Genomic DNA, 27,726 nt, shown 5'->3' with positions numbered 1-27,726 from the left:
GCTGCCTCTCCTACTTGCGGTGCCTCCGGGACGGGATACGGGCGTGGTGCAGGTAGTGGTGGCGCGCATGGCGGTGGTGGAGAGCGTCGCTAGAGCCCGGCTGCTCGGCGGCGTCCTGGGTTGGAGCCGGCGACTGGACGTCGCGCTCGTAGATCGTCGTCGTCTCCCACACCGTCACGGTGTCGTAGACGGTTGCGGTCCGCACACCCTTGGAGGTCGGCGACGGAGGGGCCTGGGTGGGCTCCTCCTCTTCCTCCTCCTCCATTGCGGCCGGCTGCTGCTCAGCGCGGGTAGAAGTGGGCACGGTGATCAGGGTGGTGGGCGAGGGGACCTTGATAACAGCCGCCCGAGTGGAAGAGGAGCTCGACGAGGAAGCACTCGACTGAGAAGCTGAAGATTGATCGCCGCCGCCCAGACCCCAACCAGTAAGCGGGTTGTTGCCGGGCAGCTTCTCCAGCTTGCCGTCAACGACCTCGTCGATGGGGCACTTGATGTTGCAGGAAGTGCTGGGGTCGTTGACGCCGTACTTCAGGCCAGGGCACTTTTCAATACCGGCGTGCCCGGCGTCGCAAGTGTCGATGATGTGCTGGAGCTCCTCCTCGTCCCAGCCCGAGATGAAGTCGGCGTGAGCCGAGAAGCCGGTGACGTCGCCGTTGGAGAACACAAAGGGGCTCTTCTTCCCAAGAAGGTCCTGGAAGCGCGGCAGAAGCTTGTGGGTGTCCCAGTAGGTCTCGTAGAAGATATGCGGGGTGTGGATCCAGCCGGGGGGGCAGTCCTGCTTGCCATTGCCCGCGTCGGTGGGGAACCGCATGTTGTTCTTGTAGTCCTCCACGCCCGCCTCGGGATTGTAGCACGAGGGGAAGTGGACGTCGACGCGCATGGGCGAGGCGTAGCCGTCGCAGTCCTGGAAGGGGAAGCCGATGCCCGCGCCCTGGTTGTTCGGGTCGACGATGCCGGCCCGGGAGCCGTCCGAGTCGGGCGGGTAGCTGGGAGGATCGTAGCTGGTGCGGGGGCAGGTGATCTGCACGGGCTGGATGGGCCCCTTGGAAGGATCCAGCTGGTTGGCGCCCGAGGTCGAGGGAGCCGTCCTCAGCATGGGGTCGCCGCTGACCATCTTGAGGCCGAGGGGGAAGGCCTTGATGTCGTCATTGGTGGGCTCGAAAAAGTAGTAGACGTTCATGTAGAACATGTCGACCGGCTCCAGGAGGTTGGTCACCGGGTCCTGGAAGTAGAGGGTCGGGAACCAGTAGGCGCTCAGATCGGCCTTGGGCAGGGCAGTGGTGCACTCGGACTGGCGGAGCAACTCGCCCGTCACGTTGAGGCCGAAGTTGCTGGCGCCCATGACGGTGTGCACGTGGCTAGACGGGCCGCCGGGCGAGATGATGGGGTCGGCACGGCAGGTCGTCAAGGGGCCCTTCCCGTAGTGGTGCAGCACGGCAAACGTGCGCTTGTCCTTGGCCGCGGCGGCGGCGGCGGCCAAGGTTGCCAGGACCGTAGCAAAGAGCATCTTGGTTGCTGTTTTGGGTGCTGTCAAAAGATAGCCGGTTATGTCGTTGTCGTGTTGATCGTCCTCCCAGGAATCGAAAGGCAAGGAAGGGGATTTGGTCGGCGAGTCTCTAGGACTGCGCAAGGTCGTCGTGTTCGGGCGTCAAACACCAGTTGACACCGAGAGAATGGAGATAAGCTAGATAACAGGCCTTGTTCAAGAGACCGTCGGCTGCTGCGATTGGAGATCGGGTCGAACTTTTCGAGGTCGGACAGCCCACGTCAAGTGAACAGAAGGGAGAAAGAAAACAGGCCACGCCGAGCAAGCTCGGCAACCGATGAAAGGGAGTGTAAGTCACAAGCACACCTAGGCACTGGTAGATCAAAAGGAAGGACTGGCAAGACTGCCTGAAGAAAGGAATGACAAAGGGTAGCCCGTTGAGTTGAGGGAATTGGGAGGGAGGAAGGAGGAAGGAAGGAAGGAGAAAGGAGAGTCCATATGACAGTGGGCCAACAGGTGGGTGGACCGGGTTTATAGTTCACATACACTACCCTTCCCGACCGAGTCTACGGCCCGCCTCTCTGGACGACCCGGGGCCTGCGCCCGTGGTGGTGTACTGTGTATGCGGTACTCCGTACACTACACTAGTGTACATGTGCAACACGTTTGCCATCTCCGCTCGCCTGCATGGTCCCTCATCCCGGCACACTTGGTAAGGCACTTGCGGGTCCGGACTAGACTGAACTCGGGTCGTTTCGTGGTGACTGTCGGTGCTTTGACGGCCTGAAGACGAGGGGTCGTGTTCTGGACCGCGGTCAGGCTTTTTTCGGACCCCCACCGGCCAGGACATCAGGACCTGAGAAAGCAACAAGTCATCCAGCCGGCCAACCTTAATCTGTAATCCGTACACTGCCTACTTAGTACACAGTACTGTACTCAAGTAGTACTGTACTAAGTATGTACTGTAGTATGTAATCCGTACATACACACAAGCATGTATGCACATTCAGCCAACTCTACGTTCCGGCCCAGCAACTCCACCGCCTCATGTTCGCTGGTCGGCTGGCGGCGCTTGCAAGGGAGTCGTGCCATGTTCTCCTCTCCCGTCCTGTCTCGGTCAATCAGCCTCAGAGTAATGTCAAAACGAGGTATGCAACGACTTCAAGCGCTGAGTATCGGGGCCGCAGTTGTCTCCCTCAGCGACTGCTGAGATGGAGGATTTGGGGGGTGTGGGGAGAGGGGGGAATTTCCTTCAGGGGTAAGGCAGCACACCAAAGAGGAAAAAGGCCGTAGTCCTTGCGCTGTACAGTACCTGCATCTTGCAGATGCCGCAGCGTGTCATTGGATTGCACCTTTTTTTATTTTCCTTTCCAAGACCGGAACTGCAGGGTTCTCTTGACAGAAGCCCTGCTCTGGTTCGTCTGTTCGGCAACAAGAAGAGGAGCAAAGAAAGAAAGAAAGAAGAATAACTCAAAGTCGCTACGTCTACCCGTAGTCTGGCTATTTCTATCCGTGGCATTCAATAGGAAAAAGAGAAAATATCGAGAAGGCTCTTCTGGCCGATTCGACAATTGCCCGTCTGGCAGATTTTCCTGAGCAAACGTCGATGTTGCACCCACCAGTGTCGCGTCTGAAAGCCGTACCCGGCGACAAACAGAACAGATCTCGACCGGCCCCGAAAGTTCCTTTTTTTGACAGCTGAACCAGAACCGGGCTCGTGGGCCCGTGGTTTCCAACCCATGTTGGGTTTGTGGTCTCCCGGAAGGTTCGGCCGCGGCACACCCCTGCCGCCTCCAACGGTCTGACTTGCTCCTGGCTCTTGCCTGGTAAATCAAGAAACCTTCACACGGGGCACATGCCAACGGAAAACTTGCATTTGCAGACCATATATCGTGTGGATATCTCGTTTAATAGCCAGACGAAAGACGTCATTGGCAGTTCGTCCCATCTCTTTCCTCGCCTCGCTGTTAAGTGTAGAACGTTTTGTTGCCACTGCTGCCGCGCGGTTGATCGTCCCATCCTTGCAGTTCCTCAAGCGGGCCGGGAAGGTTCCAGAGCGATGTTCAAACCGCCCAATCGGAATGCGCGAATCCGCCAAGCCCAAACTTTCTGAGAGGGCAAGCCCAGGTCGATATTTCCTTGAAACGTGCCATTTTCCAGAAACCGCTTTTAGAACTTCGCGCCCCTCTCAGCGGCATCCTCAGGAACGAAATTGGCAGGGAGAGCCCGTCCTTCTATCCCGTACTTTCTGGAGACAAGTAACTAAGAGCCGACCGGCGTTTGCTTGTTTCATGTTTCAATAGTGTACTTCCCTTTTTTTTTTCTTTTTTTTTGCCGCCCTCTTCTTGCACTAGCTGCGGTGTGCTGGGTTATTTTTGCTTATATTAACTAGTTATACATACAAGTCGACCGGCACCAAGCACGCGCGCGGCACGGCACTTGTCAGGAGAAGGGTCAATTATTGGGCCGGGCCGTAAACTGGTTTCAGGAGCACGCTGGCTGCGCTTGCGAGAGTTCCATGGTTGGTGGTTTTGACAAGAGGGACAGCCCGTTTTCTCAGACTTGCTGTCGTTGTCATTGCCAGCAGTCAGCGCCCGCTTCCGCTGCCCGTTCATTCCCCCTGAACCCAGCTCTCTCCCCTCACGGGCGGAGACATTCATTCGTGCGACAACGGCGCTAGTTACTCCGTACAAGTCATTGGCCATCTTGTTCCCAGCCAGCATTGCCAAAGAGAGCCCGCTCTCCTGTGGCTGAGCGGTAAGAAGCACGGGGCCGTTTGCCGGCCCCTGGGACCGTCCGGGCCGCATCTCCCACATGCTCTGAACCGCCAACAGGGGCTCGTCCGCCAGGAGACGCAAAGGCCAGGTCAGGTCGCTCAACAGCCATCCTTCGCCGCATTCTAACTAATAACTATGTCCTGTCGTTAATGCCGTGCCGCCAACGAGATGAATGACGTGGCCCTGGCTCATGGGGCCGCGGTTGACCCAACCTTGACTCCATCAGGAACAGCCAATGCCGTGGGGCTTGCGGAAGCTGTGGAGTTCATTCAGCCTTTGCGAGCGGTTCAGCAAGAAAACTGTGAGCTCGCCTGGCTTCCTCCGTTCGCCATGACTCTCGAGTCTCCCTCCCCGCCACTGCAAGGTCGCCGGCAACGGCGATGTGTTCCCCGACCTCTCAGGCTTAAACGCAGTCATCGCCAACAAGTAACCCTGCTCTGCTCCTCGAAAACTGCGAAGTAGTGTAGTCCAATTCCCACATAGTTAGATGTTCTCGAGCACATGTCGAATCCTGGCTAATTACTAAAGCAAACTCCATCTGAAAATTACACCTGTAGCCACCCGGATGTATTTTTTTTTCACAGAGTCGTGGAAGAACAATACGCAAGCCTAGCCAAACCTTCCCCCTTATTCGATCCTACAATACAAGGAGGCCAGATGTCGCACAGGGTAATATAGTGTGAGCCGCTCAGCCATAATTGTGGAAACCAAGTTCCACGATCTTTGCCTCGGACTCCTCTCTAGGCTTTTAGTGAACCTTTCCCTGGTGTGCAATCCATACAACGGATGGACCACCCTTAGTAGATATTATACCATATACACTACTGTACACAGTATGCCGCCGACTCATTTCCCGCTTTTGGAGCAGAGCATAGCCACCTTTGATGTCGCCCTTTCCAAGAAAACACAAGAACGAAGAGCGAAGAAGTGGAAAATAAATATTTTTTGGAAGAACAAATAATGAGAGTAAGAAACAGAGAGCGAGAGAGAGAGAGGGAGGGAGGGAGGGGAGGGGGCAAGGTGAGCACAGCTCACTCCAGGATTAGCCACTCTTCGGCCACCCCCCTCGCACCCTCCACGTCCCCCAGCAGGTAGCACAGCGTCCGGACGTTGTACGCCGCCTCCACCCTCAGGTCCTCGTCCCCCATCACCCCTCCGCCGTCCGCCCTGCCCTCCGCCAGCACCCGCTTGTAGTACTCCACCGCCAAGCTGGCCAGCCCGACCAGCGAGTACGCCCGGGCAATGTTGAAGTGGGCCTCCTGCCGCTGGGCCACATTGCCGCCCGCGTTGCGCAGCCGGTCCTCGTAGTACCGAAACAGGAACGCGAACCCCTGGGTGAGCAGGTACTGCCGGTTGGTGGCCTGGCGCTTGAGCGCGTAGTGTACGTACGCGAGCCCCGTGCTGAGGTTGATGAGCGGGTTGGTCGGGTCGAGCGAGGCGGCGCGCGCAAAGTACGAGAGCGCGTAGGTGTAGGACGTCGTTGTGAAGAGGATGTGTCCGTAGATGGTCAGGAGCGCGACGTCGAGGCCGATGTCGTGGTCCGGTGCCGACTTGCTGTTGGGATCCGCGCTTGTTGCCGTCGCATCCGTTCCCGTTATGGCGGTGTTGTTTTCGCGGCGCATGACGATGTTGTCCATCGTCTTGATCTGGCGGAGGATGAACTTCTGCGCCGGGCCCGAGGTGTACCATGACACGGGCGTCTGGCAAACGCGGCACATAGCCGAGAACATGCGGTACGAGTCTGTGCCCGGCATGTAGTCGCGCATAAAATAGCGGGCGATGGCGACGCAGGTTTCTTCGTCGCCTGCGTAGACCGCGCATGAGGCCCAGGCGACGTGGATGAGGAACGTCGATTCGGCCGACGTCCACACTATGGAGTCGCGGGCCGCGTGGCAGACCACGTACGCCTCGCGATGCTGGCCAGCGCGGACCAGGGCGAAAGCGTAGTTGAGGAAGAGGTCGAGCCAGGTGTCGAAGTCGATGCCCCGGTGCTCGGAGGGGAACTTCACCGGCACCCTGACGGCGTTCTCCTGACCCTCGGCGGGGGCGAGGTTCTGCCGCAGACGCTCCTCCATGGCGGCCAGCTTCATGTTCCTCGCGGGCACAGCTGCCTGCCCCTGCACGTTGGCACCGTAGCCTAAGAACTTGATGTACTTCTCCCACGGGTAGAACTGCTTGTAGGACCGGAAGTCGTCAATGAGATGCTTGGCTGCCTTCATCCACTCTGCCTTGGCCTGCTCGTCTCCGGCGAAGGCTCGACCTTGGACCTCCCGCAGCCGCTGGAAGTTCTTGGCCGCCTCGGCCGTCATTTCGAGCTCCTGCTGCCGCCTCTTCTCGGCATTGATTAGACGCCTCGGCACGTAGTTCGACTTCTTGTTCGGGTCCCTAGGTCTTCGGGGCCGCGGTTTGCCCTCTCTCGGCTTCCGCGGCCCGTACGGTCCCCTGCGCCGCCCCGTGCCGTCCCCCCCTCTCGCCTCCAAATTCATGGCTTCGCGCACCAGGAGGAAGGCTTCTTCCCGGCCTTCCTGCATCTCCTCACCTTCGTACATGTTGGCGAGCTGCACGCGCGCCTCAATGTGGTCCTCGTCCTCCTCAATGGCGGCAATAAAACACTCTTCCGCAGCAGCCTTCTCTCCTCGCGCCATGTGGTATCGGCCCTGACAGACCGAGAAATCCGCATCTAGGGTAATGTCCCCGGTAGTCATAGCGATGTGCCGGTAAAGGTCGAGGTAGCGGATCGCCTCGTCGGGCCTATCGCGGTCCAGCAGTGTGACCGCAATGTCCTTGAGACAGTCCGGGAAGTCCATAAAGTCCTCCTGCCTCGTGGGATCGAGCAGCTGCAGGTGCAGATTCGCCTCGTACTCGGAACCCAGCTTGCTTCGATAAACATACAGCTTCGCGCGCAGGTCAACCGGAAGCCCCTGTCCGTAGCTCTGCGGCGGGAACCTGCCAGGCTCGAACTCGGGAACCTCGATTCGCCTGTCGTCTTGGATGTCCCACTCCCTGTCATCATCCAGCTGTCGGTCCCAGTACGTCTCTGTCTTCCTCCCCAACAACCACCGAGAAATCTCCTTTAGCTCCCGCACGCCCTCCTGCCACTGCTCGAGGATGGTGAAGAACTCCAGGTAGATTCTTAGATCCGACCACTCAAACCACCCCTCTTCGGCCTCAAACGTGCCCTCGGCCTGCAGATGATCTATCAACCGCCTGTACGCGCCGCGTGCGATGTCGGCGCCCTTCCTCCGGTCCTTGACGTCAAGCGCAACGTCGGCAATGTTGCGCACCGTGCGGATGTTCCACGGCCGGTAGCTAAGCGCCTTCTGGTACTCGGCCAGCGCCTTGCTAGAGTTGCCCTGCATCATGATGACGTCGGCCCGGCCGGTGCGGGCCGTGATGTTGGAGCGGTCCGTCTCGAGCGCCTGGGTGTAGCAAGCGTACGCGCGCGCCAGCACCTCGTCCTTCTCGGGCGTGCCATCCTCGAGTTCCTCGAGACACTCGAGCGCGTATTCGGCCGTGGAAATCCACTGGGCCACGTCGCGCGGTGTTAGGTGCGCGGCCGAGATGCGGCACCAGATGGCCTGCTCGCGGTTGCCGAGGGTTTCGTGTACCGTGGAGAGGAGCATCCAGGCGTTGAAGACCTCGCTGTTGATACGTATGACCTCGGAGAGGTGGGCGATGGTTTTGTCATAGTCCTTCTGTTGGAAGGCTTCGTTGGCGAGGGACATGCGGAACTGGATATCTGGCGGGAGCTTAGCTGCTTTCCGGGGACCGGTGGTTCGCCGTGGTTTGGGCTTCCGGCCGCCTGCTTTGCGAGGTGGTGGTGGTTGGTAGGGCAAGCCGGCTGCTTCGGCTCGCTGACGAGCGACAAAGGCTTCTTGTTGGAGGTCGAATCGCTCGACCTCGGCGCGGAGCTCGAGGGCGTCCGAGTCGGCAGAGATGTTACTCGCCACCTCGTCCTCGTCGTCCTTCATAGTCTCCAGCTCTGGCACGTCCCCTTGATACAGACTTGGATCTACCATATTGATGGAGAACTTGGTCGGTGGGCGCACAGCAGGTGGCGCTGGCCCGTCGATGTCCATGTTGTCCATCTTTGGGCTCGTCGCTGAAGTCAAATCATAGGATACGATGCTTCAGAAGCGCTCAATGGATCGGTCAACCGAACCGGAAATTTGAAGTATCCTGCGTGATGATGGCAGATTCACCTGTTTGTCGTCTTCCACGATCCTCCTTGGGCTTGAGTGGGTGGCACTGAAGACGATGTTAGTCGAAATATTTTCTGGGGTTCTCGACTCGCGCCTTTGTCCTCTTCTTTTTCCGCCTATTGATCCCAACTGTTGTCTTATTCAATCAACATTAAGGAGAACAATGTCTCTCCAATTAATCATCGATATCAGCTTGATAAGACTTGTTGAGCGAGACCTGAGTTGTGAGTAGTTGTTAAGTTACTTCTGCAAGTGTAGGAAGAAGTTGCGTTGGGTTCAGAAAGAATCGTGATAAAGACATACTGTGCGCATCGCCAATCCGCACCCAAGACTCTCTCTCGGTCAAACTCGAGACTCGGACATCGGTCATAGATAATTACGAGGACGCGAGAGCATATAGCCCATTCGACCCCAGAACAAACTCTTGCGGTACGTGCGCATACTCTGTCGAGGACGTAAGTTGTCGAAGGATAGAAGCAGTTTGTACAGTGCGGATAGCGCTGCCTGTTCTCAGTAGGTCTTTACTATTAGTTACTTCGTTACATCCCGTTCGTGCCTTACCTTCAGAGGGTCCGCGTGAGCAGGAAAGATCTTGGAGATGCCTCGTTACGGCCACTTTAAGGCCTTTGCAGTATAGATGCGGAAAGACTAAAGCAGCAGAACAAAATTCGTAGATTATCACCCGTCGGGTAGAGACGCCATTACTACGCTATTCAGCTCCCCTCCCAGAATCGTGAATACCTAGATTCCCTCTTTTTTTACATGCGCAACCGGCGACGCGATTGTCCGGCTTCCAGATCGCAACCAAAGCCCAGGAGGGAATGCCCATGTCGCTCGCCAAAGGGACCACGAACCACCTCAACAAGTGCCCGACCTTAACTCCCGAGCATACACGCGGGCTTAAAGCAAGAATGTTAGGCAAGTATGCTTCTTGAAAGACTGGAAGTCGCTCAGTCCACTCCATCGGTATAGCAATTTAATGCCCCAGAACGCTTTCCTGTGTTCTCGTCGCCGTCTCGAAAAGGGAAGAGGGCTCCTAGCCCAGCTTACCCTCCTTCCTGGCCTCTGTGAGACTGGGTTAGCCTTCTGTCACCGCCACTCTCGCAAGTAGTTGTTGATGGAACACCCACCCTTGACCTGCTCGAAGACCTTGAGCATCTTGCGTCTAGCACCCAGCGCGTTGACGCCACGCTCCTCCAACTGCTTGTCATCCAACTCAATGAGTTCCGTCCACTTCATGTCCTTGAGATTTTCCGTGTACTTGTGCAGGCGCAGGCTCCGCAGCCAGCTCGGGATGTCCTGCAGCAGGGTTGGATCCGTGGGGTCCTCGGGCGGCTTGGACGTGCCTCTCCGACCGCGCGGAGAACGGCCACGTACCATCTCTGAGTGATCGGAATGGTATCCCTCATGATGGCCGCCCAGCCCCATTGGGAACGCACCCAGGTTCATTGGAGCCAGTCCATTGTTCATAAGCGAAGATGCTCCATCATAGGCACTGAGGAAGCCGTTGTTCTGTGGAGAAGTGAAGGCCAGCGCCGGGCCGTAGTTCTGCACCGCAATGCCCGGCGAGTTGGGACGCGATCGATGCGCCGCAAAGCTCAAGTTCTGCGGCTGCTGGAGACTCACCATCTGCTCCCGACCCACACCGTGCTCGCTGACCATGATCGCGCCGGGGATGGGTGGAGCACCCGGCGAGAGGGGATTCTGCGACTGGCCCGCTGCATCGTTGGAGCGAGCGCGCCGGTACTTACGCACATCGTCCAGCGCGAACCGATTGTTGACCGTCGAGAGGGCCGCCAGTTTCATGGCCGTGGCATTGGCCACCATGTCAGCATTGTTGTTGCTCTGCGACTGGCTGAAATTGGCAACCATTGGCGTGTTGACCATTGAAGCCCAGTTGCCACTCGCGCCATACGGGGACAAGAGAGGGAGGTCGGCAAGTTGCTGCTCTCCAGTAGTCAATGTAGTTGACTGGATGTTGGTGTTGCTCGAAATCTGGGGACGAGGAGACCTGAGAGCACCCGTGGATGGCGGAGGCTGCACAAACTGTCCCATGGGAGCCTGACCCGAAGACGACTTGGGGCGGTTGGGGTCGTTGGGGCCCCAAGGCGACGCTGGATTCTGTCCGTTGGAGTCGTCCTGGGGTGCCGAGATCGTTGGCGCTACCAGGGAGTTCCGGTTATCCACCAGGCTATTTCTGGTTGAGGTGGGCGGATTGCCAGTCTGCTGGGCAAACTTGGCTTTCTCAGTCGCGATGGCTGCGGCCGCGTCGGGGAACATGGCATTGATAGTCGACGAATCCAGGCCAGACTGGCGCTTCACATTCGCACCAGTGCTCGGGCGGGCCATAGAGTTGCGAGCCGAGTCAACACTAAGCTTGTTCATCGCATCACTTAGGCGGTTGGACATAGGATCTGCATCAGAACGCTGTCAGAACCACGTACATGAGACATGGTGTTGAAAGAAAACGCACCTTTGTCGAAGTTGGCGGGCGAGAGCACACCCGACATCGGGTGATTCTTGCCCATCTGCTGCAGTACCTGGATGAAGAAGCGAATTTGCACTTGCGTGGTCTGCTGCAGCAGCGCATAAAGCGCAGCGGTGCGCTCGGCCTCGCTCAGGACGCGGAACCACTGCTCAATGGCGCTAAGCTCATCCTTGAAATCCTGGTCAAGGGTAGCGGCTGCCATCTCCTCCAGAGTAGTCTCATACTGATCAATGTCGGCGATCCACTGCTGGGCAAGCTTATCCTGAGCATCCATGTCAGAATTGCCCTGGCCCTGGCCTGACTGCACCTGGCCGTAGAAATCGGAGGAAGGTCGGATCCGGCCAGCGGCGGCCTGTCCACCAAGGGCGGCCATGTCCGCAGACGCACGAAGGGCGTGATTGTTGGCGCCGACTGCCCGCGACGAGGGAGGCCGAAGCGATGAGACGCTGCTAGCCTCGGGGGTGCTGTTGCGGTTGCTCATGATGTTGGACATATTGAGCATAATCGTCGTGCGACCGAGGTTGGACGTCAAAGGGTCGGCTGGCTCAAGCTAACAGGTTGATAAACGAGGGTGCTGAAAGAATCAAAGCGTGGGTTCTGAATATTGGTCGGTGCCGAGTGCCAGAAAAAGCTGAAACAGGGCTCGCGGCTATTCAGCATTAGCTAACTCTGACTGCGAGAAGTTTCGCCATTTAGCAGGACCGGAATTCATGCCACGGGCCCGCCTGCGCGTAGAGTACGTACCAGAGCAGAATCTCGCAGGCGTGATCAAAAGGCAAATTATGCGGTGGGTATTAGATTCGCTGTTGAAGGGGACTTTCGAAGCCGATGCGGAAGTGGATACGAATAGGCGCGTAGACTTTCGAAAACTCCTGCAGTAACCCGCTGGCCTCAAAGGAGGATCGAAATCTCGCGAGAAAAAAGGTTACGGGAGGGGACGAGGGTCTGTTGAAAGCGAAGGATGAGGTTAGCAAAACCGGTGCCGGGATGCGGTGAGTCGAGGGCACATCTTGGGGTGAAGGTGCAAGGCTGGGGCAAGTTCTTGATGGGCCGGCAGCTGCAAGAGCGCAATGCTCGCCGCCGTTTAATGCGCAAAAAAATGCCGTAGGTCAGGTAAAGATGGACAGACAAAAGAGGTCGGAGCTGGAAGCGGTGCCCGCCTCGAGTCGAATCCAACCCGCTTCTTCGCAAAATCCGCCCGAGGAGACGAGAGGACGACGAGAATGATCAGGCAATCAGGGGAAGGGGAAAATACAAAAAGTCGGACATACCCATTAAGAAAGCTCCCGAATATTCACAAGATCCGTGCCGAAAGGAATAGGAGGAGGGGAACTGCTAGTTCCGGCCTGAACCAGCAGAAGTTGACGGGTTCGTGATGTGGCAGCAGGCCGAAAAGGAGAGGCAGATGGAGGAGCTGCGTGACGAGACGGACTCGGAGAGAACCAGGTCCTGGCAGGGCTGCAAGGAAGGCAGCGATCGGAGAGAACAGAAGATTCGTGCGGCCTCGCTGGAAAGCGGGTCCTGGTCCATCTGATCCAGCTGAGGGCCTGAGGCTGACCAACCGCTTCTTTTAGCGTTAACTAACGTTCGCACCACTGCAAGCGCGAGCTCAAGGGATTCGGGTCCACAGGGAAACGTTTCGCATTGTCTCTTCCAGAACGGGCCAGCCCCGCTTCAAGTGAAGTTCTGTACCTGAGGCACAGCATTGGGATTTGAAGATAGGAGTCAGGCAAATTTACGATGGAAACCCGGGACAATGCTCCATCGGGTAATTTTCTTTGCGAAAAACATGGGTCTTGGTTGAGTGAGAGATAGACAACTGCCCGTCGCTTACCCTACTGTTCGTTTCCAAGCCTAACGTTATCTGTGCTCGCGAATCTCCGCCTTGGTGACCCTCCTGAGCCGCTCCGAGTCGCCCCGGGGACCAGGGCAAAACGCCGGTGCTGTCAGAATTAGCGGCGGAGAGACAGGGTTTTTTCTTGAGCGACTTTGCTGCCGGTAGCCAGGATATCAAACAGATGGCATGTAAAACATGCCGACGGTCATGACAACGAGCAGGTCTTATGATTTCATCTCGAGGCGCTAATTAGAATGACAGCAAGGCACGGAGTATAGCTGCTCGCTTACGTTCATCTGATAAAGGGCAACTGAGCAACGTTGCCTCGATGAAACTCGAAGAAGCGGCCGGCTTGACTGGCTTATAAATGTTCACACTGACACAAAACATTCCTTCCTATTCGTTGTTCTCGTCACGAATGGTAGACATACCCTCAATCATAGGCTTCCTCATCGTCCACTATTCGATGGAAACATGTAGATTTCACCCTTTTTTGTTTAGCAAGGGTAAAGTAAAGTGTACCATTTATGGCCATGGTTGTCCAAGGTTGAGTTGAGCAAGCTTCTGGCTCTTTAGAGAAGGCACCGGCGCCGAAGCCGATGAAAATGTATAAAGGGTGGATGTAGCCGCGCTTTCATGCACCCGAGTCTTTCGGATGAAGATCAGGGGTGTTTGGTAATAGTGAGGCAGGTCCATCTTGGCACGATATAATCCTTCAGCAGAATGAGCATGGGAAGAAGCTCAGAGCTGTACACACTAATGCCGTTTATTTTCGCTGTCATGACGCCCCAAAGAGAGAAAGCACTCAGAAACGATTGAAAAGTGCAACGCAAAGGAAGGATGATGGGCTTGTCGCCCTCAGTCGCTCGACACACAATCAGCATCACAAACCTTGACAATCTTGCTTCGGCCGGTCCGGACCCAATCGAACTGTGCCCGCAATCGGGGAGAGGGTAGCACACCCCGGCGGATCCGCTTCTCTGCGCGGAGGCCGTATGCATTCCGTTTGAGTTGATCGAAATGACGCCCTAAATAACACCTCGAACAGCCGTCCCAGTAATCGGCGGGGCAGAGAAAAAATATCGTCGCCGCCTAGAATCCCTTCTTCGTCAAGGTCATGCCCGAAGATGTGTCCTCTCCAACCGTGTCGCGTGCGCCGCCAGCAAACAAGAACGAAATTTAGCAGGTCTCCCTCTTGCCCTCCTTGAACTCCTTCTATAAAATGTGTTAGTCAGGTCGCTTCTTGCATTGCAGGTGTAACGGGCGGTCGGGTCGTACGATAGCCTTAGCGGTGCCGTGGAGCGCATGCCTGTGGTTTCTCCGGAACTTGGGATCGGTACCCTTGAGGGATGGGTACCTCTGGGTCTTGGGCTTCTTGATGCTGTTGCGATCTCGCTGTTAGCATCCAGGTTCTCGTTGCGGTGCCGTATCGGTGGCTCGTGTTGCGTACCCGTTCCGGTGCGCCTTGCGCGACTGGTTGTGCTGAGACGAGTTCTTGGACTCTGCAAATTGTCAGTATGTGAATAATTCAGCCTTTCAAGGAATATGAAAGGCGACGTACTGGCCATTGTGATGGATTTGGGCTCCGACTGACGATGACTGAGTCTGAAGAAGCTGGGGTGCAAGGTTCAACAACCGAAGGAAGTCACTTGCGCACAAAAGTGGGAGAAATTTGGCTGCCCTAATCTGGTGGGTGTGGCTAGGGTGGGGCTCGGGTTGTGGCTTACTGTGTAATACGTGACAGTTCGTGCGTAAGTAGTGTGTAATGGCGCGAAGGGTTGTTCCTTGCACAGTAATCCGTACACTAACCACTCCATCAACATATCAACCATAAATAATTAGGACTCGACTCTTCATTCAATCATGCAAAATCCTCATTATTCCAGAAAGAAAATGAATAATCTATATGCAGGTATCCATGTACAAAGCAGAAACCCTTCCCGACAACCGCTCCACAGGCCCCAGCCGTGCTTCTTGTACAGTGACAGCATTTCAGACTTTGCAGCGAGGCACCACAATGAAACAACCTAGCGATTATTTGACCGTGACGGGAGCGACGAGCTTGGCGGCAGCCGCGAGATCGCCGGCCTTTCCAGGTCTGCGCGACCGCATGACTTGGAGATAACGAACGAAGAGGATAAACATGAGTTCGACACTGTCACAATGTCAGTACAGTTGGCCAAACACACGGGTCCGCGCCACATACCGCTCCTTGGTCATCATGAGAATACCCTGAACCAACAGGCCCTTGAGAATCTGTGGCCCGATGCCCTTGAAAAGGCTCAGGGGACCCTCGTTCGCGATGATGAACCGCATAACCTCGACGAAACTCTTGAACGGCTTCCCCTGCCGCGCCGGTGGCGGCTTCGATTGCAGGCCGACCTTGGCCACGATCAGGGGCTGCGTGACGATGGTGGCGAGCGCCTTGGACATGGCCCCAAGAGCTAGACAAGCCTGTCAATACTTCCTGAATGCTGCAAGCATCCACAGCAATGGCCTGGCTTACCGAAAGCCTCCCAAGGAGAGAGGTTCTTCTTGCCCGGGAACAGAACATCCTTTAACCTCTCATACGCGCCGTAGGTGATGGAGGGGTTGACCACCAAGACCAGGCTCGCCTTTAACCCCCTCCAGAGCCCCGAGATGCCGTCCTCTCCCTCAATCACCTCGCGCGCCGTGTCGATGATGCCCTTCCTCTCTTCCTTGCTCTGCGTTTGTTGCCGCGTCGTGATCACGGCAACAGGGATCGTGAAGAGCTGCGCAAGCGCGCCGGCGACGGCGCCGAGGGACAGTTCGACGACGGTAGACGGCTGGCCTGTCGCTTTGGCGTACTTGAAGTAGAGAGTGCGGACGACCGAGTACCAGTAAAAGTAGGCGAAATTCGTCGAGGCAACACCAATCAACGAGCCGCCCATGCCGGCGTACAAACCCGCCACGCCCTCGGCGGATGCGATCTTGGAAATGGCATCCCACGTGCCCTTGTAGTGCGTCTCGGCGGATTTTGAGTCGGTCCCCTCGGCGTTGGTAGGTTTTACTTGAACCTGAAGTTTCGTCTTTACGCTAGACCGCGATCCCGTTAGCCAGTGCCAGCGCCGGTGGCGACTAAGTCACGATCGACTTACAGATCGAGAGGGTACACAAGCGCATTGGCGAGGACTGCGCCTGCGGCGCCGGCCGTTGCTTTGCCCCAGGGCCCAATGGGGGCAGGTTTTGACTGCACGGCCATTGCAATATCCTCTGGTCCTCGTATGGGACTTGCGGGCGCTCCTCGCGCAAGGTCGTGGCCTCGGCGGTTGTCACGGCGATCTGGACGGATTGTGCGAAGTTCAGAGTCCCGCTTGGCGACGAATCGGTCTCGGCTCTGCAAAACGCCCCTCCACTGGCGACGGCAGTTTCCCCGGCAAGCCGCAGCGAGCAACGAACACTGCAGATCGAGCTCTTGTAAGGTAAAACCCGGCCCCGGACAAAGAACAATAAAAAAAATAACAGCAAAAGAAATGGGGACTTGGAAGGCAACGCCCACCAAGAGAAGCCGTCCCTTGTATTTGACCCGGTCTCATGCGCCCGTGATATCGGGACTGTGTAGCCGTCAACCTCGGTCCAGGCTTCGGGTGCGGTGCAGGGCCCCCCGCTCACGGGCCAGGGGGTACCGAGGGGGTCTCAGCGGATATGGCGGTCACGTCACTGGTACTCCGTAGCTTCAGCAGCTCCCCTACCATATCAAAACGATTGTGATGTCGGTGACTTTTCTGTCCCTCAAAATGTTGAAAGACGTGCAATGACCGAGCCGACATGCGAACTGGCGCAAGTACTTTGGGGTAGTTTTCCATGCTTCGGGCTGCTGCTGGCTTCGGCGTTTCGCGTATTTCGAAGATCTGGAATCTGGATATTCCCCGCCTTTCCGGGTTTTTCAGTAGGCGGTACGGTATACACCTCCTCCAGGATAACAAATCCTAGCGCGGTACATGCCCCACAACTAACTAAAAAAAGTGAAACAGCCAAGAAGTCAAGGTACAGCTAAGCCTATACAATTCTCTATAGTATAGAAGTATCAATACCCAGTTTCCCGTCCTTCGTTTTCGTGACCTTCGCTAGCCGTCGGGGCATTGAGTGGGCCAACTGTTGAAGAAACTCAGGGGGCACCGCATCCCACGCCTCCTGAACAGCTAGTCAAAGCTGCGCAAGGCTTAGAGACTGGAGGTTATAGTGCCGTTCGAGCCAATCCTTCATCCAGTGCCATACATTCTCAATAGGGCTCAAATCTGGGCTTCGAGCCGGCCATTGAAGGACCTCGATTCCTAGTGCTGACGAATACTGGCTCGAATACTGGCTCGAATACTGGCTTGAATGCGATTAAATTTGACTATATTAAACTGGCTGTATTGTATAGAAACGTGTCTTTATGGGTGGAGGGCATATGCGCAAAGTCTCTACTATTTTGGCTACTGGGGTGGGAATTCTGCTCAGAAGTACTTTCCATATAAAAATACTAGTAGAGTTACCTAGTGTGACAATTATGTAAGTGGCTTGCAAAAAGGTTGCAGAAAAGCGGGGCGTGTACCGCGCTAGGATTTGTTATCCTGGAGGAGGTGTAGGCCCCGACGCATCCCGCGCGAATGTACAGGACATACGGTACAGTACCTGCCCGCCTATAGTGCCCTGCAGAAGACGTACAGTACATACATGCATACAGACATCGGCAGTGGCAAGCGCCGCGAACCAGCCCGCCCTTGCGTGAACGCCAACCTCGCTCTCACAGCCCACAGCCTGCGTTTCTTACCAAGCGACTAGAGGAAGGACATCTTTTCTTCGACTGAATTTCTCTCTCGCGGCAGGCCCCAAAAGATTGAAAGGTAATGTGTGGAAAAGAGCTTGCAACTTTCATCAACACTTTGGTGGCCTTCGATTGGTTTCTGGAGATGACCTTCACATGTGCGGGAAAGAGCAACTGGGGTGCGGCTCCGCTCTCCGCTCGTTGTGTAAGCTCCATACTACTCCATAGTTAGTAGGTACCTCTTTCTGCACAGCCTCCACTCCCCGGACATTCCTCCAACCTACCACCGAAACGGTCTCTGGATGTTTGACGGAAGACTGACTCGATTCATGGGGGACTCCCAGCCCGAGACAACGTCCCCATTGTCTCAAATCGACAGGCTCGTTCAGTCAGAGTGGCGGGACGGTCCTCCAGGGAATTACTGGCTATCTTGAACCGCCCTTCCTCTGGCTTTCCCACTTTGAGCTCTGTCTGCGTCGACTTACTGCTCCTGTCACGGCATCTTTAAACTTGGAAAGGTCAACTCGACCTCGAGTGGAAGCAATCGTCAGATTACCACACATGGTCAAATGCGCGATATGCTACACAGTTTCATGCCCTACATACCAGGTAGGTACGGAATACATCTCATTCATACACCATATCAGCACCAGATTGGTTGTACAGTACGGAGTACAGACAAGCGTTACATAGGAATACCGTATCAGCCCACGTGATGCCCGTTACCAGCTCTCGTCCATTCAGTCAGCAACACAGCTCCCCACCAACGACCGTACCTACCTTGTACATACACTGCACACGACGCCCTGCGTTGCTCATGCCACGCAGTAACATGCGGCTGAGTCCAAGAGTATCAACCGGGACAGGCGCGCGTACCGACGAGCAGGCAACTGGAGTTTCACGGTTCTCAAAAATTACGTCTCGGTCTTGATCTGTACTGACAGGTACATGGAGGACAGTACGAATACATATACATCTAGTGCTTTACTTTCTCCCGGAGCGTAACTCGCCAAAAAAAAAAAAAAAAAAAAAAAAAAAAAAAAAAAAAAAAAAAAAAAAATAATCTCGAAAAGCGCCCAATGCGGGCGCGTGACAATTCCCAGCCGGAACGCCAATGGAGGCCCAAGCGCTGGTGAGGATGTCCTCAGCCACGGCAACAACTCGGAGTCCATGGCCAGGAAATGGGCGGCTGACTGACTGTGCCACACCAGGAACATGAGCGCCGTCTGGCGACAGCTCACGGGCAGGAGGCCCTGAAGCACGCCATCGCCGCTGCCGAGCTGTATATGCAGGCCGCCGGCAAGGCCTCATATCCGGCCGACCGCAAGCGTTTCAGGAGGAAGTGCGCCGAGTTGATTGCCCTTGGGGAGCGGCTGAAGGCGAACACTCAACAAGCCGCCGGTGACACCTCCAGAGCACCTGTCCCGGAGTCCACCCGACCGCTCACCACAGCGGAGAAGACGATCCTTCTGAGAGCTTCGCGGCTGCATGGGAATGTGTTTCCGCCATGGGAGAGTGCCCCTGGCCCCGATGTCTTTTCGGATCGCGACACTCCCGTTTTCACGTGCGTAGGACGACGGCGACTGACCCGTATGCTCCAATGCTGACGACACAACAATCCTAAGCGACCCCTCGCCCTTCACCCTCTCCGCCGAGCAGCTGGCCATCTTTGCCGGATGGAGGCGCCCTGCTGAACTGATGGAGTCCCAGGATGGTGGAGGTGTCGGTGCAGACCTGGAGCAGCTCATGTCCGCCAAGGCAGAAACGGACCTGGCCCAGGACCTGGCCACCGACTGCTCCGTTGTGGCCGGTCTGTGTGCCGCTGCTCGCCATCTTGGGCCCACCAAAGACTCGGTGAGGTTGTGTCCTACGCCTCTCCCCCGAGCCATGGCTAACATGTGCCAAAACAGCTGCTGGGCTCGCTCATGTATCCCTTCGATCACGACAAACTACGGCCCGCTCTATCCAAGAACGGAAAGTATGTATTCCGCATGTACTTCAACGGCACTTGGCGCCACGTCGTCATCGACGACCGTCTGCCCGCCTCCAAAACCAACCGCACTCTGTATGTGGTCGACCGGCGAAACCCCAGGTTGATATGGCCGGCTCTGGTCGAGAAAGCATACCTGAAGATACGGGGCGGCTATGACTTCCCTGGCAGTAACTCCGCTACCGACCTACATGCTCTGACGGGGTGGGTTCCCGAACAGATCTTTCTTCAGAGGTGCGCAAGCCACACCCAACCCATCCTGAGAAGGCCGCACACCGGGCTAACCAATCTTCGGCGCCAGTGATGAGATCGAGCTCGACGAGGTTTGGAACAGGATCGAGAGGGCCTACGACGAGGGCAACGCTATTCTCACCCTAGGGACGGGCAACATGCTGCCGGAAGAGGAACAGGCGCTGGGCCTGGTTAGGGAACATGATTATGCAGTCATGGACCTGAAGAAGGAGGGAAACTCCCGCCTGCTGCTCATCAAGAACCCCTGGGTTGACAGCCTAGTCTGGACAGGCGTCGGGTCTTCAGCAACGCTCAAGACGCACACCGTCGGGTCGACTACCGGCGATGCGTCCAATCAGTTCTGGATGGCCTTTGAGGACGTGCTGCAGCACTTCGACTCGCTCTACGTAAATTGGAACCCCGCCATGTTTGCACACCGTCAGGACCACCACTTCAAGTGGGACATGTGCGACAAAACAGAGGAGCTCGTCTTCACCCACAACCCGCAGTTCAGCGTCCTCTCTCCCTCTGGCAGTCCCGTCTGGGTCTTGCTCAGCCGCCACTGGCAGGACGGCGAGCTCGAGATCTTGCGCCAACGCAAGGCAGAAAGGGACCGTGGCGACGACTCACTAGCGACCGTCTCCAAGCAGCTCGGCTTCATGGCCCTCGCACTCTACGCGACTTCACCTCCAGGCACCCGCGTCCCCCTGCCCGACCCCAGCCGCCGCCTCCACCAGACCCCCTACGTCGACAGCCCCAACACCCTTCTCCGCTACAACCCGACCCCGGGCACCCCCCAGACCCTGGTCATCACCCAGACCGAGCTTCCCCTCCCGTCCTACTCCTTCACCGTCTCCTTCTTCTCCGCCGACCCTTTGAGCATCGCTCCCGCGTCCCACCCTCTCCCCTATAACACCTCTCTCACCGGCGCCTGGACGCGCCGCAGCGCCGGCGGCAGCGCCTCCCACCCGACGTACTTCACCAACCCGCAGTACTCCCTCACCCTTCCCACCCCGTCCGCCTTGACCCTCGTGCTCAGCACCTCCGCCCGCGACCTGCCCGTCCACATCGCCGTCCTCTACACCTCCCCGTCCACGACGGCCACCCCGGTACCCCAGCGGATCACGACCCTTTCGGGCCGCGACATCCAGGCCGCCAGCGCCGAGTACCAACTCGGCCACGCGTGCGCCTCGCACCCGCGCCTCGACGCCGGCACCTACACCGTCGTGCTGAGCACCTACGAGCCGGGCCAACTGGCTCCCTACACGCTGCGCATCTCCACCTCCATCCCCCTCAACGAGGCCCGAGCCGGGGCCGGGGCTGGGGCCAAGGCAGGCAGCATCATCCCGGTCCCCGCGGCCGCCGTCGCCGGCCGCTTGCGCACCCCGCTCCCGCCTGTCGTGCCCGCGCCGCGCCGGGGCCGGGCGTCGTCCCGTCTCCGCGCGCCGGTGGAGGTGACGCGGCTGACGCGGCTGAGCGCCGTCGCGACTTCCACGCCGACCCCGACTCCGACTCCGGCCCCTACCTCGTACTCGTCCTCGTCCTCCTCGACCCCATCTTCGAGATCGACCTCGTCCGGGCCCGTCCGGGGCGGCGGCGCAGTGCGCGTGTCATTGGAGGTGGGCCGCGCCGGGCCGCGCCGGAGCGTGCTGGCCGTCTCGAGGGAGGGGGAGTTCGCCGATGCCGGGATGGGGTTGCGGACGGGGGAGGTGGATGTTGATGCGGAAGCGGTCCGGGCCGGCGGGGGCCTGTGGGTGGTGCTGGAGCAGATTGGGGGCGACGCGGGCGGCGGAGTCGAGGTGGAGGTGTTCAGCGACGCGGCGGTTCGGGTCGGTGGGTGGGAGGTCGCGGACGAGGATTGTTGATGATCGACTGGGCTTTGGGCGAACTGTGTGAGGAGGTCGGGCATCGGAAAAGGGTGAGATGAGAAAGTTGTCGTTTTGGCCCTGATGGCTCGTCCTGGCACGCTACCTTTCGTGGGTGGGATAGTCTCGGCTGGGGATGTTGAGGGGTTGCGGTTTTCTAGCGACATTCCGTTGAGTACCTGCATCAAACGCAAGAAAAGGCGTTACCCTATCATCACTCGGAGTATGCAGCAGTTACCTGGAGTGCCTGCCAGGCGCACCTAAGGAGGTCATTTCACTTTCGAACATAGGGCAATGGTAAGTTGAATCTGATGCATCTAATTTCATGATCGCTCTTCTGCCTTTGAGGCTCTCCGCCATATTGCCACTGTCCTGGGTCTAAAATCACTGCAGCAAATGTTGGCGTATTGCGTTCCTGTACCTCCATTTCTTTTCCTCGCCCTTTTTTGTTGTTTGGGCCGCCATAAGGCTCGTTCAAGAGAAAAAGAAAAAGCAAATAAAAATAAAAAATAAAAAACAAATGGTATCGTCGACTGCCAAATCCCTTCTTCCCCCCTCAAACAAAGAAAATTCTCCATCCAGTTTTGACCCTTTCTCGTTCTGCGCAAATGGCAGTGGAACAGTAAAAAATGTGGTATATGGCGCGATGGTGAACCACAACGCCGTAGACGCCCCAGACCCCGGTATCTTCCCACACAAGCCAGTCCATAATAACAGGCAACAATAACAACGACAAAAAAACAAGGAAAAAAAATCCCAAGCTGGAGAGACGTATGCGACCGTGGAGGACTTCGGGCCTTCTCCCAGTCCACCAACGAACGCCATAGTACCGAAGAAGAAGAAAAAGGAATAGAATCGCCAGAAAAAAGAATGATGGCAAACAGAGTGGCAGCAGCGTGTGGCGTCGAGGTAATCGGACAACAGCAACTGCGCTCCGTGCCTGGCTCTGAAGCCGCCCTTTGTTGATATCCATACCGCCGGCAAGAAGGCATGTTGACAGAGCGTCGGCTGAAATCGCTGCCACGGAGATATGGATAAAGAATAGAAGTTGTCAGAGGGAGCAAAGTGAAGGAAGGGATTTGAGAATGGAGCCTGAGCGTCAACTTGGGGCCCCTCTTCTCCTACGTCCACGACTTGGTCCGTTTGGTCGCTGTGCAAGGACATCGCGGAGCAGAGGATCGTCCTTATCCTTATCCACATGGTGAACCCGGACGTGCCTGCGGTAATTTTTAGTTTAATGACCTAGATGCAGCGAGAGAGAATGCGCAAAATCTTACCTCTGGAGATTGTCGGGCCTGGGATACTTATGGTCTCGATCTGGGCAGAAGGGGCAGACATAGCCCGGGGACTCATGCACAAGGCCGTGCCGGATCATCTCGTTTTTGCGCTTGAAACCTTTTCCGCCCTCGCCGCGAGGGCATCCTGGGACGGGACAATAGTGCGGTCTGGCCGATGAGTGCACGTTTGCGTGGGAGTTGAGCAGATACTGCGTTTGGAAGGGCTGGGCGGTGCAGCCGGGAACCTTGCAAACATAACTTCCAACCGTTTGAATCGCCATGTTGTCTATGCTCATCCGGTCGAGAGCCGATGTCGTCGGCGGAGCACCGGACTGGTGCGAGTCTGCTGCTTCTGGAGAAGTGTTGGCATAATTGCGGGGGCGTTGTAAGCCGTTTGCTTGCGGGTAGTAGTACGAGCTCGAAGCTGGAGGGGCAGGCGGACGACTCGGCGAATGGGGGTCGAGATAGGGATCGCCGGGCCGCGTGGGAGGCGATGAGAGCTGAGACTGTATGGACGGAAGGCGTGGCTGCATGGTAGCCGGTGGAGAGCCCGGAAACCCGTGATGCGGAGCTCCCATCCCACTTCCTGCGGCATGGCCGCCGGCGAGCCGGGGCACGTCTCCAAGCTGGGACCTGATCGAGGGCAGCGTCTGTCCGTTGCCATCGCACCTCGGCGAGTTGAGTTGGATGGGCGGCAGGCCCTCGTTATGACTGCTAGAGTGTATGCTGCTAGTCGGCGACCTCGGGTCCATCTTGGACGACAACGGGGTGGCCCCTGAATCTCGTGGCGAGTATACGCTCTGAGGGCTGTATGGAGAAGGTATCGGCTGTGGGCCATTCCGCTCATATTGCCGGGAGGCGTCCCGTCTAGGGTACACCGCCATGCCGGGTGTAGATGCTGGGTACGTCTTCTCGCCGACAACGTCATTCTCGGTGGTGGGCGGCGTCGGCCCCGGGTTGGGCCAGAGCTGAGGTTCCGTAACCGCGGCCAGGGCACCGGCTGCCAAAGACTCCAAAGACTTCAAATCAAACGCGCCCACGTCCTCCTTGGGTGGGGAGCGTGGGTTCGCAGCCTCGCTCACGCCTTCCCTGCCCGGCTGGTCACGATCACGTTTTACATGGGCGCGCTGCTCTCTGGGAGAGACGTCACGGCGTGACATGGACTTTTTGCGAAGACCTGGGTCCGTTGCGTCCTTTGCGTCCTTTGCGTCCTCTGCGTCTTCGGTCTCAGAGGCCCAACTGACGTTGTAAACCGCAGTCTCGTGCCGGAAGTTGTCGAGAGTGCCAAGCAGAATGGAATCGGCCTGGCTCGGCTTCGGTCCTCTCCGGCGTCTGGGCCTTTTTTTGCCGGGACTAGCAGAGCTGGAGGAGGAGGAGGAGGAGGAGGAGGAAGAAGGTAGACTGGGAGCCGGGCTCGGCGATGGTTGCAACTTCGGACGGATCGGCTCCAGAGGCGGGCTGTTGGTGAGTAAACCGTCATCGGACTCGTACACGTCAGCAGCCGGGAGGGAGGGAGCAGCAGCAGCAGCAGCAGCAGCAGCAGCCGTACTCATTGCTTCGAGGAATACTCGGCGCTATGGCTCATAGAGCAATCGCGCATCAGCTCGCCATCGGCGGCCGAGTCCGGGCCGCAAGTCGGGGAAGCAACAGAGTCCGCAATCCCAAACGGGCCTTCAACGAGCTCGGCTTTCCTTTAGGAGCAGCGCTCCCCAGGATCGCGGTGGGATCGACCTTTCTCTCTCTGCGGAAAGATCCGTCGACCCAGTTTGTCAGCGGGGCGGAGCGAGGCTGTCCGGGCGCAGCAGCAGCTCCCAAGCACAGCGTGGCTGGGATGGGAGAAGGGGCGGGCAAGGGGCTGCAGAGAAGGGCTGCAGAGAAGGGCTGCAGAGCAGCGGCCGAGGACAAGACCGACGGAGCCAGCGCGGCGCAACACGGCGGCGGGTCGCTCAGAACAGGTTCCAGGTTGCGTTGCGCTGTGCTAGGGATGAGAGGAACGGAAGGCGATCCCGTGACCGGTTGATTGAGCGGGGGATGGTAATCTGCAGACTCGTCGGGAACGGTGAGGGGAGGGGGGTGTGGCTGGGTTGCCGTCGCAAGAATGCGGCTCAAAGGCGCCGTAACGGCTGGGGTTGTTCGGCAAGAGAGGCTCAAAAAGAAGGTTAAAACAATAAAAGAAAAAAAAAAAAAGTCGCGCCCGAATAACTGAACGAGCTGGGTAGCGAGCGTCGTTAACCCCGAGCACCTTGCCAGCTGGCACGATGGACACGACGAAATGGGATGTTGTTCGAGAATGCGAGTTTGGCTAAATCGCGTCAATCGTTGGAAAAAAGCTGCGGCTCATCGAAGTTGTGCTGCAGCTGAGGTGGCCCGGGGTGAGGCTCGTTTGAGCCGCAATGACAGCAGCAGCTTGGGCTCCGAGCTAGGCTACGTACGGATGTATGCACATACCCGACTTCTCGGAGACTCAATGCAGGCCGCAGCGTTTTTGAGCCCAACGCTTGTACGATGTTGAGGAACAGCGACTCTCCCTTTTCCCTTTTCTTTCTTTCTTTTTTTTGGGGATGCGCAGTCTGCAGGGATTCTGGTATCTTTCGGATTTGTGTTTCCAGCTGCAGTCGGATGCGACAATGCGACACAGTCGGGGGCACGCTGTGGAAGTGAAGGAAGGGGAGGGGAGGATCTGAAGGTATCCATCGCCGACGGGATGCAATGTTGAGGCACTGAAATTGCGGGGCACCCCTGTTGGGTGTCCATCGCGGATGCGAGACCCGCTGTTTGCTCCACTAACTACGATGCAAGGCCAGTTCTCGGTCGCCCATTCTGTGTTCTGTGCAGACACCCCTTCGTCGAAAATGGCCGAATCGCACGCTCACTTCAGGCGCTGGAAGGAGTGCCTCACCTTTCCACGAGGAGCCTCTGTCGGGAGTTAGGTATCCACTGCATCCTATTCTTCGGCTCTTAGTCGCCTTCACCAATCAATCACTTGCTGGCTGCTGTCGCCTGCAATGTCCGGCCTCCTCGGCATGGCTACGCCCTCAATACTGTGGGAAGCTGAGCGTAAAGGGCAGGTCAGGTAAGTAGCCGGTTTGGAAGGTGCCTAGCATTGATGGGTGAAACCGAGACAGCCAAACTCCTGCAGCGCACGAGACTTTTTCTTTTTCTTCTCTTCTCTTCTTTTTTGCTGTTGGAGAACATCGGGTCTCTCTCCGTTCGCCGACTCTTGCATCATTATACGATTGCTCTCTAACCGCATCGAGACCACTTTTTGTTGGGAACGTATGAACCGTCACGGTTTCCCAGCCCCAAACCCTCTTTAGAATAAGACGGGTTCAAACTTCACCCTCGGCAGCGCCCAGCACACCGTACCGGGGCTCCCTCTCGTGCTCTGTGTGTTCGGGCTAAAAGAGAGGAGAATGGATGGCTCCAAGGTGGGGGAGAGGCATGGGGCACTGCACGGTAAATATTACTCGTCTCGCCCCTCCGGACGAAGCACGGAGTACGGGGTACCGCCGCCGTTCTCGATCCGCACAGCTTTGGAGGAATCTGCGAGTTGTTTGGCGACAATCTACGGATCCGTGTTCCTTCTGGGTCGCGGCAGAGCTGGAACGCCCCGCATTCAACAGGAAACTGCCGGGGAATCCCAGGAACACACCAGCCAGCCGCATGGAGGCCGGGCAGTTACAGATTACTCAGACCCCGAAATGCCAACCATTTTTAGTGGACCATCGGCGAGTAACATTGATCACCCGGAAATCGCAATCGGCCTTTTCTCTCCGGGGCGCGAGAGTTTCATGCAGGACACGAGTCCAGACCAAGCCTCGGCCAAAGCCAATCGACCGGCTTTATGGTGGGAGTGTTCTGGTGCGAGCGAGGGTTTACTCTCGTCAGTGCTCATTGAAGCCAAGCGGCGCCTCAGCCTCATCGGTCGATAGCGCGTCGTCTCGGGTCAGTCCGCAGTGTCGGCCATGGCGGGATCGCGCCGTTCGGAGCCAAGTAACCTCGCATAGCTAACTAATTTCCCCCGGGTCACCCCCACCCCGTTCTCTCTCTTCTCCTCCCTCCCTTATCCAGTCTTTTTTGATACCGGGCTCGCCAAGCGACACCAAGCGAGAGTTTCGCACAAAACGAAACGCAAGGAAAAAAAGGTCCCCGATCACCTTTGAGCCGCTTTTCCTTGCCGCAAACGCCAAGGACAGACGAAATGGGGTTATACATTAGCGTGTCATTGTCCCACGCAGACCACACCGACGTTACGTCAGTGACCCGCCCTGCCGCCTGCAGGGACGGCACGTAGCATTCTGCAGAGCGGAATCGGACGCTGCAGAGTAAGCATTGGAGTCCAACTCGGTCAAACCAGAAAACCTCTTCGCGAAAACAACGCCTCACAAGGCTTTAACACGGTTTTCTCTTAGCATCTCGTCATTTGGTTCGAATCGCAACATTATCTGCTCCCGTTTTTTTTTTTGCCCGGGGGGGGGGGGGATCAGAGCCTGAACAGCTGCATCACTACCTGCCTTGTTCCGTCGTTAAGGGAGAGGGGCCCAGAGGGGTGGGGGCTGGCTCAGCGTGGTCCGGCAATGACATGGCCATTGCTGAGGATGGTGAGGCTGCCAAAAGATTGGTTCTCGATATCACAGGGCATCAAAATGGTTAAACCGGATGCGGCGGTGAGATTCGCCCAACTTGCATCGACGGCTCCCTCCCTAAGAATTCCACCGAAAAAAAGGGCATAGAGGCCTGTCAGCTGCTATCCTCATTTTATTCGCCCGGTGGCCCTGGTTGAACTGCAATTTCGAGTTTAG

The 27,726-nt window shown here is 57.2% G+C and overlaps 8 protein-coding genes across 8 annotated transcripts; 1 reads left to right on the top strand and 7 right to left on the bottom strand.

Annotated features, from left to right (window-relative positions):
• Window positions 1-10: 10 nt before the first annotated feature.
• Window positions 11-1,507, bottom strand: P884DRAFT_295865 (uncharacterized protein; the record flags this gene model as incomplete). Its single annotated transcript, XM_069444365.1, has 1 exon — window positions 11-1,507. One exon carries the CDS (start codon window positions 1,505-1,507, stop codon window positions 11-13), a length of 1,497 nt encoding a protein of 498 aa, XP_069301750.1.
• Window positions 1,508-5,294: 3,787 nt separating this feature from the next.
• Window positions 5,295-8,282, bottom strand: P884DRAFT_274065 (uncharacterized protein; the record flags this gene model as incomplete). Its single annotated transcript, XM_069442667.1, has 3 exons — window positions 5,295-5,328; window positions 5,362-5,430; window positions 5,461-8,282. 3 exons carry the CDS (start codon window positions 8,280-8,282, stop codon window positions 5,295-5,297), a joined length of 2,925 nt encoding a protein of 974 aa, XP_069301749.1.
• Window positions 8,283-9,128: 846 nt separating this feature from the next.
• On the bottom strand, window positions 9,129-11,316 carry P884DRAFT_253566 (uncharacterized protein). The gene is made up of 3 exons (XM_069440809.1): window positions 10,939-11,316; window positions 9,596-10,879; window positions 9,129-9,530 (listed from the first exon to the last, which is right to left on the bottom strand). The coding sequence occupies exons 1-3, from the start codon at window positions 11,225-11,227 to the stop codon at window positions 9,502-9,504; spliced, it is 1,602 nt and encodes a 533-aa protein (XP_069301748.1). The 5' UTR covers window positions 11,228-11,316; the 3' UTR covers window positions 9,129-9,501.
• A 2,464-nt stretch (window positions 11,317-13,780) lies between these two features.
• Window positions 13,781-14,358, bottom strand: P884DRAFT_326250 (60S ribosomal protein eL29; the record flags this gene model as incomplete). Its single annotated transcript, XM_069445471.1, has 4 exons — window positions 13,781-14,005; window positions 14,069-14,171; window positions 14,241-14,292; window positions 14,352-14,358. The coding sequence occupies 4 exons, from the start codon at window positions 14,356-14,358 to the stop codon at window positions 13,970-13,972; spliced, it is 198 nt and encodes a 65-aa protein (XP_069301747.1). The 3' UTR covers window positions 13,781-13,969.
• A 466-nt stretch (window positions 14,359-14,824) lies between these two features.
• Window positions 14,825-16,013, bottom strand: P884DRAFT_295861 (mitochondrial carrier domain-containing protein; the record flags this gene model as incomplete). Its single annotated transcript, XM_069444364.1, has 4 exons — window positions 14,825-14,945; window positions 14,997-15,234; window positions 15,297-15,847; window positions 15,910-16,013. 4 exons carry the CDS (start codon window positions 16,011-16,013, stop codon window positions 14,825-14,827), a joined length of 1,014 nt encoding a protein of 337 aa, XP_069301746.1.
• Window positions 16,014-18,584: 2,571 nt separating this feature from the next.
• On the top strand, window positions 18,585-21,962 carry P884DRAFT_326248 (uncharacterized protein). Its single transcript, XM_069445470.1, has 5 exons — window positions 18,585-18,693; window positions 18,773-19,125; window positions 19,187-19,415; window positions 19,472-19,785; window positions 19,853-21,962. Exons 1-5 carry the CDS (start codon window positions 18,676-18,678, stop codon window positions 21,645-21,647), a joined length of 2,709 nt encoding a protein of 902 aa, XP_069301745.1. The 5' UTR covers window positions 18,585-18,675; the 3' UTR covers window positions 21,648-21,962.
• A 598-nt stretch (window positions 21,963-22,560) lies between these two features.
• P884DRAFT_6968 (uncharacterized protein) lies at window positions 22,561-24,836 on the bottom strand. Its single transcript, XM_069446026.1, has 2 exons — window positions 22,925-24,836; window positions 22,561-22,864 (listed from the first exon to the last, which is right to left on the bottom strand). Exons 1-2 carry the CDS (start codon window positions 24,475-24,477, stop codon window positions 22,747-22,749), a joined length of 1,671 nt encoding a protein of 556 aa, XP_069301744.1. The 5' UTR covers window positions 24,478-24,836; the 3' UTR covers window positions 22,561-22,746.
• P884DRAFT_304899 (uncharacterized protein) lies at window positions 24,697-25,793 on the bottom strand (the record flags this gene model as incomplete). The annotated part of the gene is made up of 2 exons (XM_069445082.1): window positions 24,697-25,047; window positions 25,559-25,793. Coding segments are annotated over 2 exons (586 nt in total), but the record flags the coding sequence as incomplete, so codon positions are not given.
• Window positions 25,794-27,726: the final 1,933 nt, after the last annotated feature.

This window comes from Thermothelomyces heterothallicus (genome assembly GCF_042370625.1).
Source record: "Thermothelomyces heterothallicus CBS 202.75 unplaced genomic scaffold P884_scaffold_1, whole genome shotgun sequence".
NCBI lineage: Eukaryota > Fungi > Ascomycota > Sordariomycetes > Sordariales > Chaetomiaceae > Thermothelomyces > Thermothelomyces heterothallicus.
Note: the sequence above shows the minus strand (reverse complement) of the source record. Positions and strands in the feature narration are given on the sequence as shown.

What these genes read in the sequence shown, in the direction of transcription:
- P884DRAFT_326248 (XM_069445470.1), top strand. An exon ending in TTGGGCCCACCAAAGACTCG is followed by an intron (nt 19,416 to 19,471) that starts GTGAGGTTGTGT and finishes GTGCCAAAACAG; the next exon opens with CTGCTGGGCTCGCTCATGTA. An exon ending in GAACAGATCTTTCTTCAGAG is followed by an intron (nt 19,786 to 19,852) that starts GTGCGCAAGCCA and finishes CTTCGGCGCCAG; the next exon opens with TGATGAGATCGAGCTCGACG.
- P884DRAFT_6968 (XM_069446026.1), bottom strand. Translation starts at nt 24,477, where the DNA reads ATGAGTACGGCTGCTGCTGCTGCTGCTGCTGCTGCTGCTCCCTCCCTC. An exon ending in AGGCCCGACAATCTCCAGAG is followed by an intron (nt 22,865 to 22,924) that starts GTAAGATTTTGC and finishes AAATTACCGCAG; the next exon opens with GCACGTCCGGGTTCACCATG.
- P884DRAFT_253566 (XM_069440809.1), bottom strand. Translation starts at nt 11,227, where the DNA reads ATGGATGCTCAGGATAAGCTTGCCCAGCAGTGGATCGCCGACATTGAT. An exon ending in GCCCGCCAACTTCGACAAAG is followed by an intron (nt 10,880 to 10,938) that starts GTGCGTTTTCTT and finishes GTTCTGATGCAG; the next exon opens with ATCCTATGTCCAACCGCCTA. An exon ending in GGTCTTCGAGCAGGTCAAGG is followed by an intron (nt 9,531 to 9,595) that starts GTGGGTGTTCCA and finishes CCAGTCTCACAG; the next exon opens with AGGCCAGGAAGGAGGGTAAG.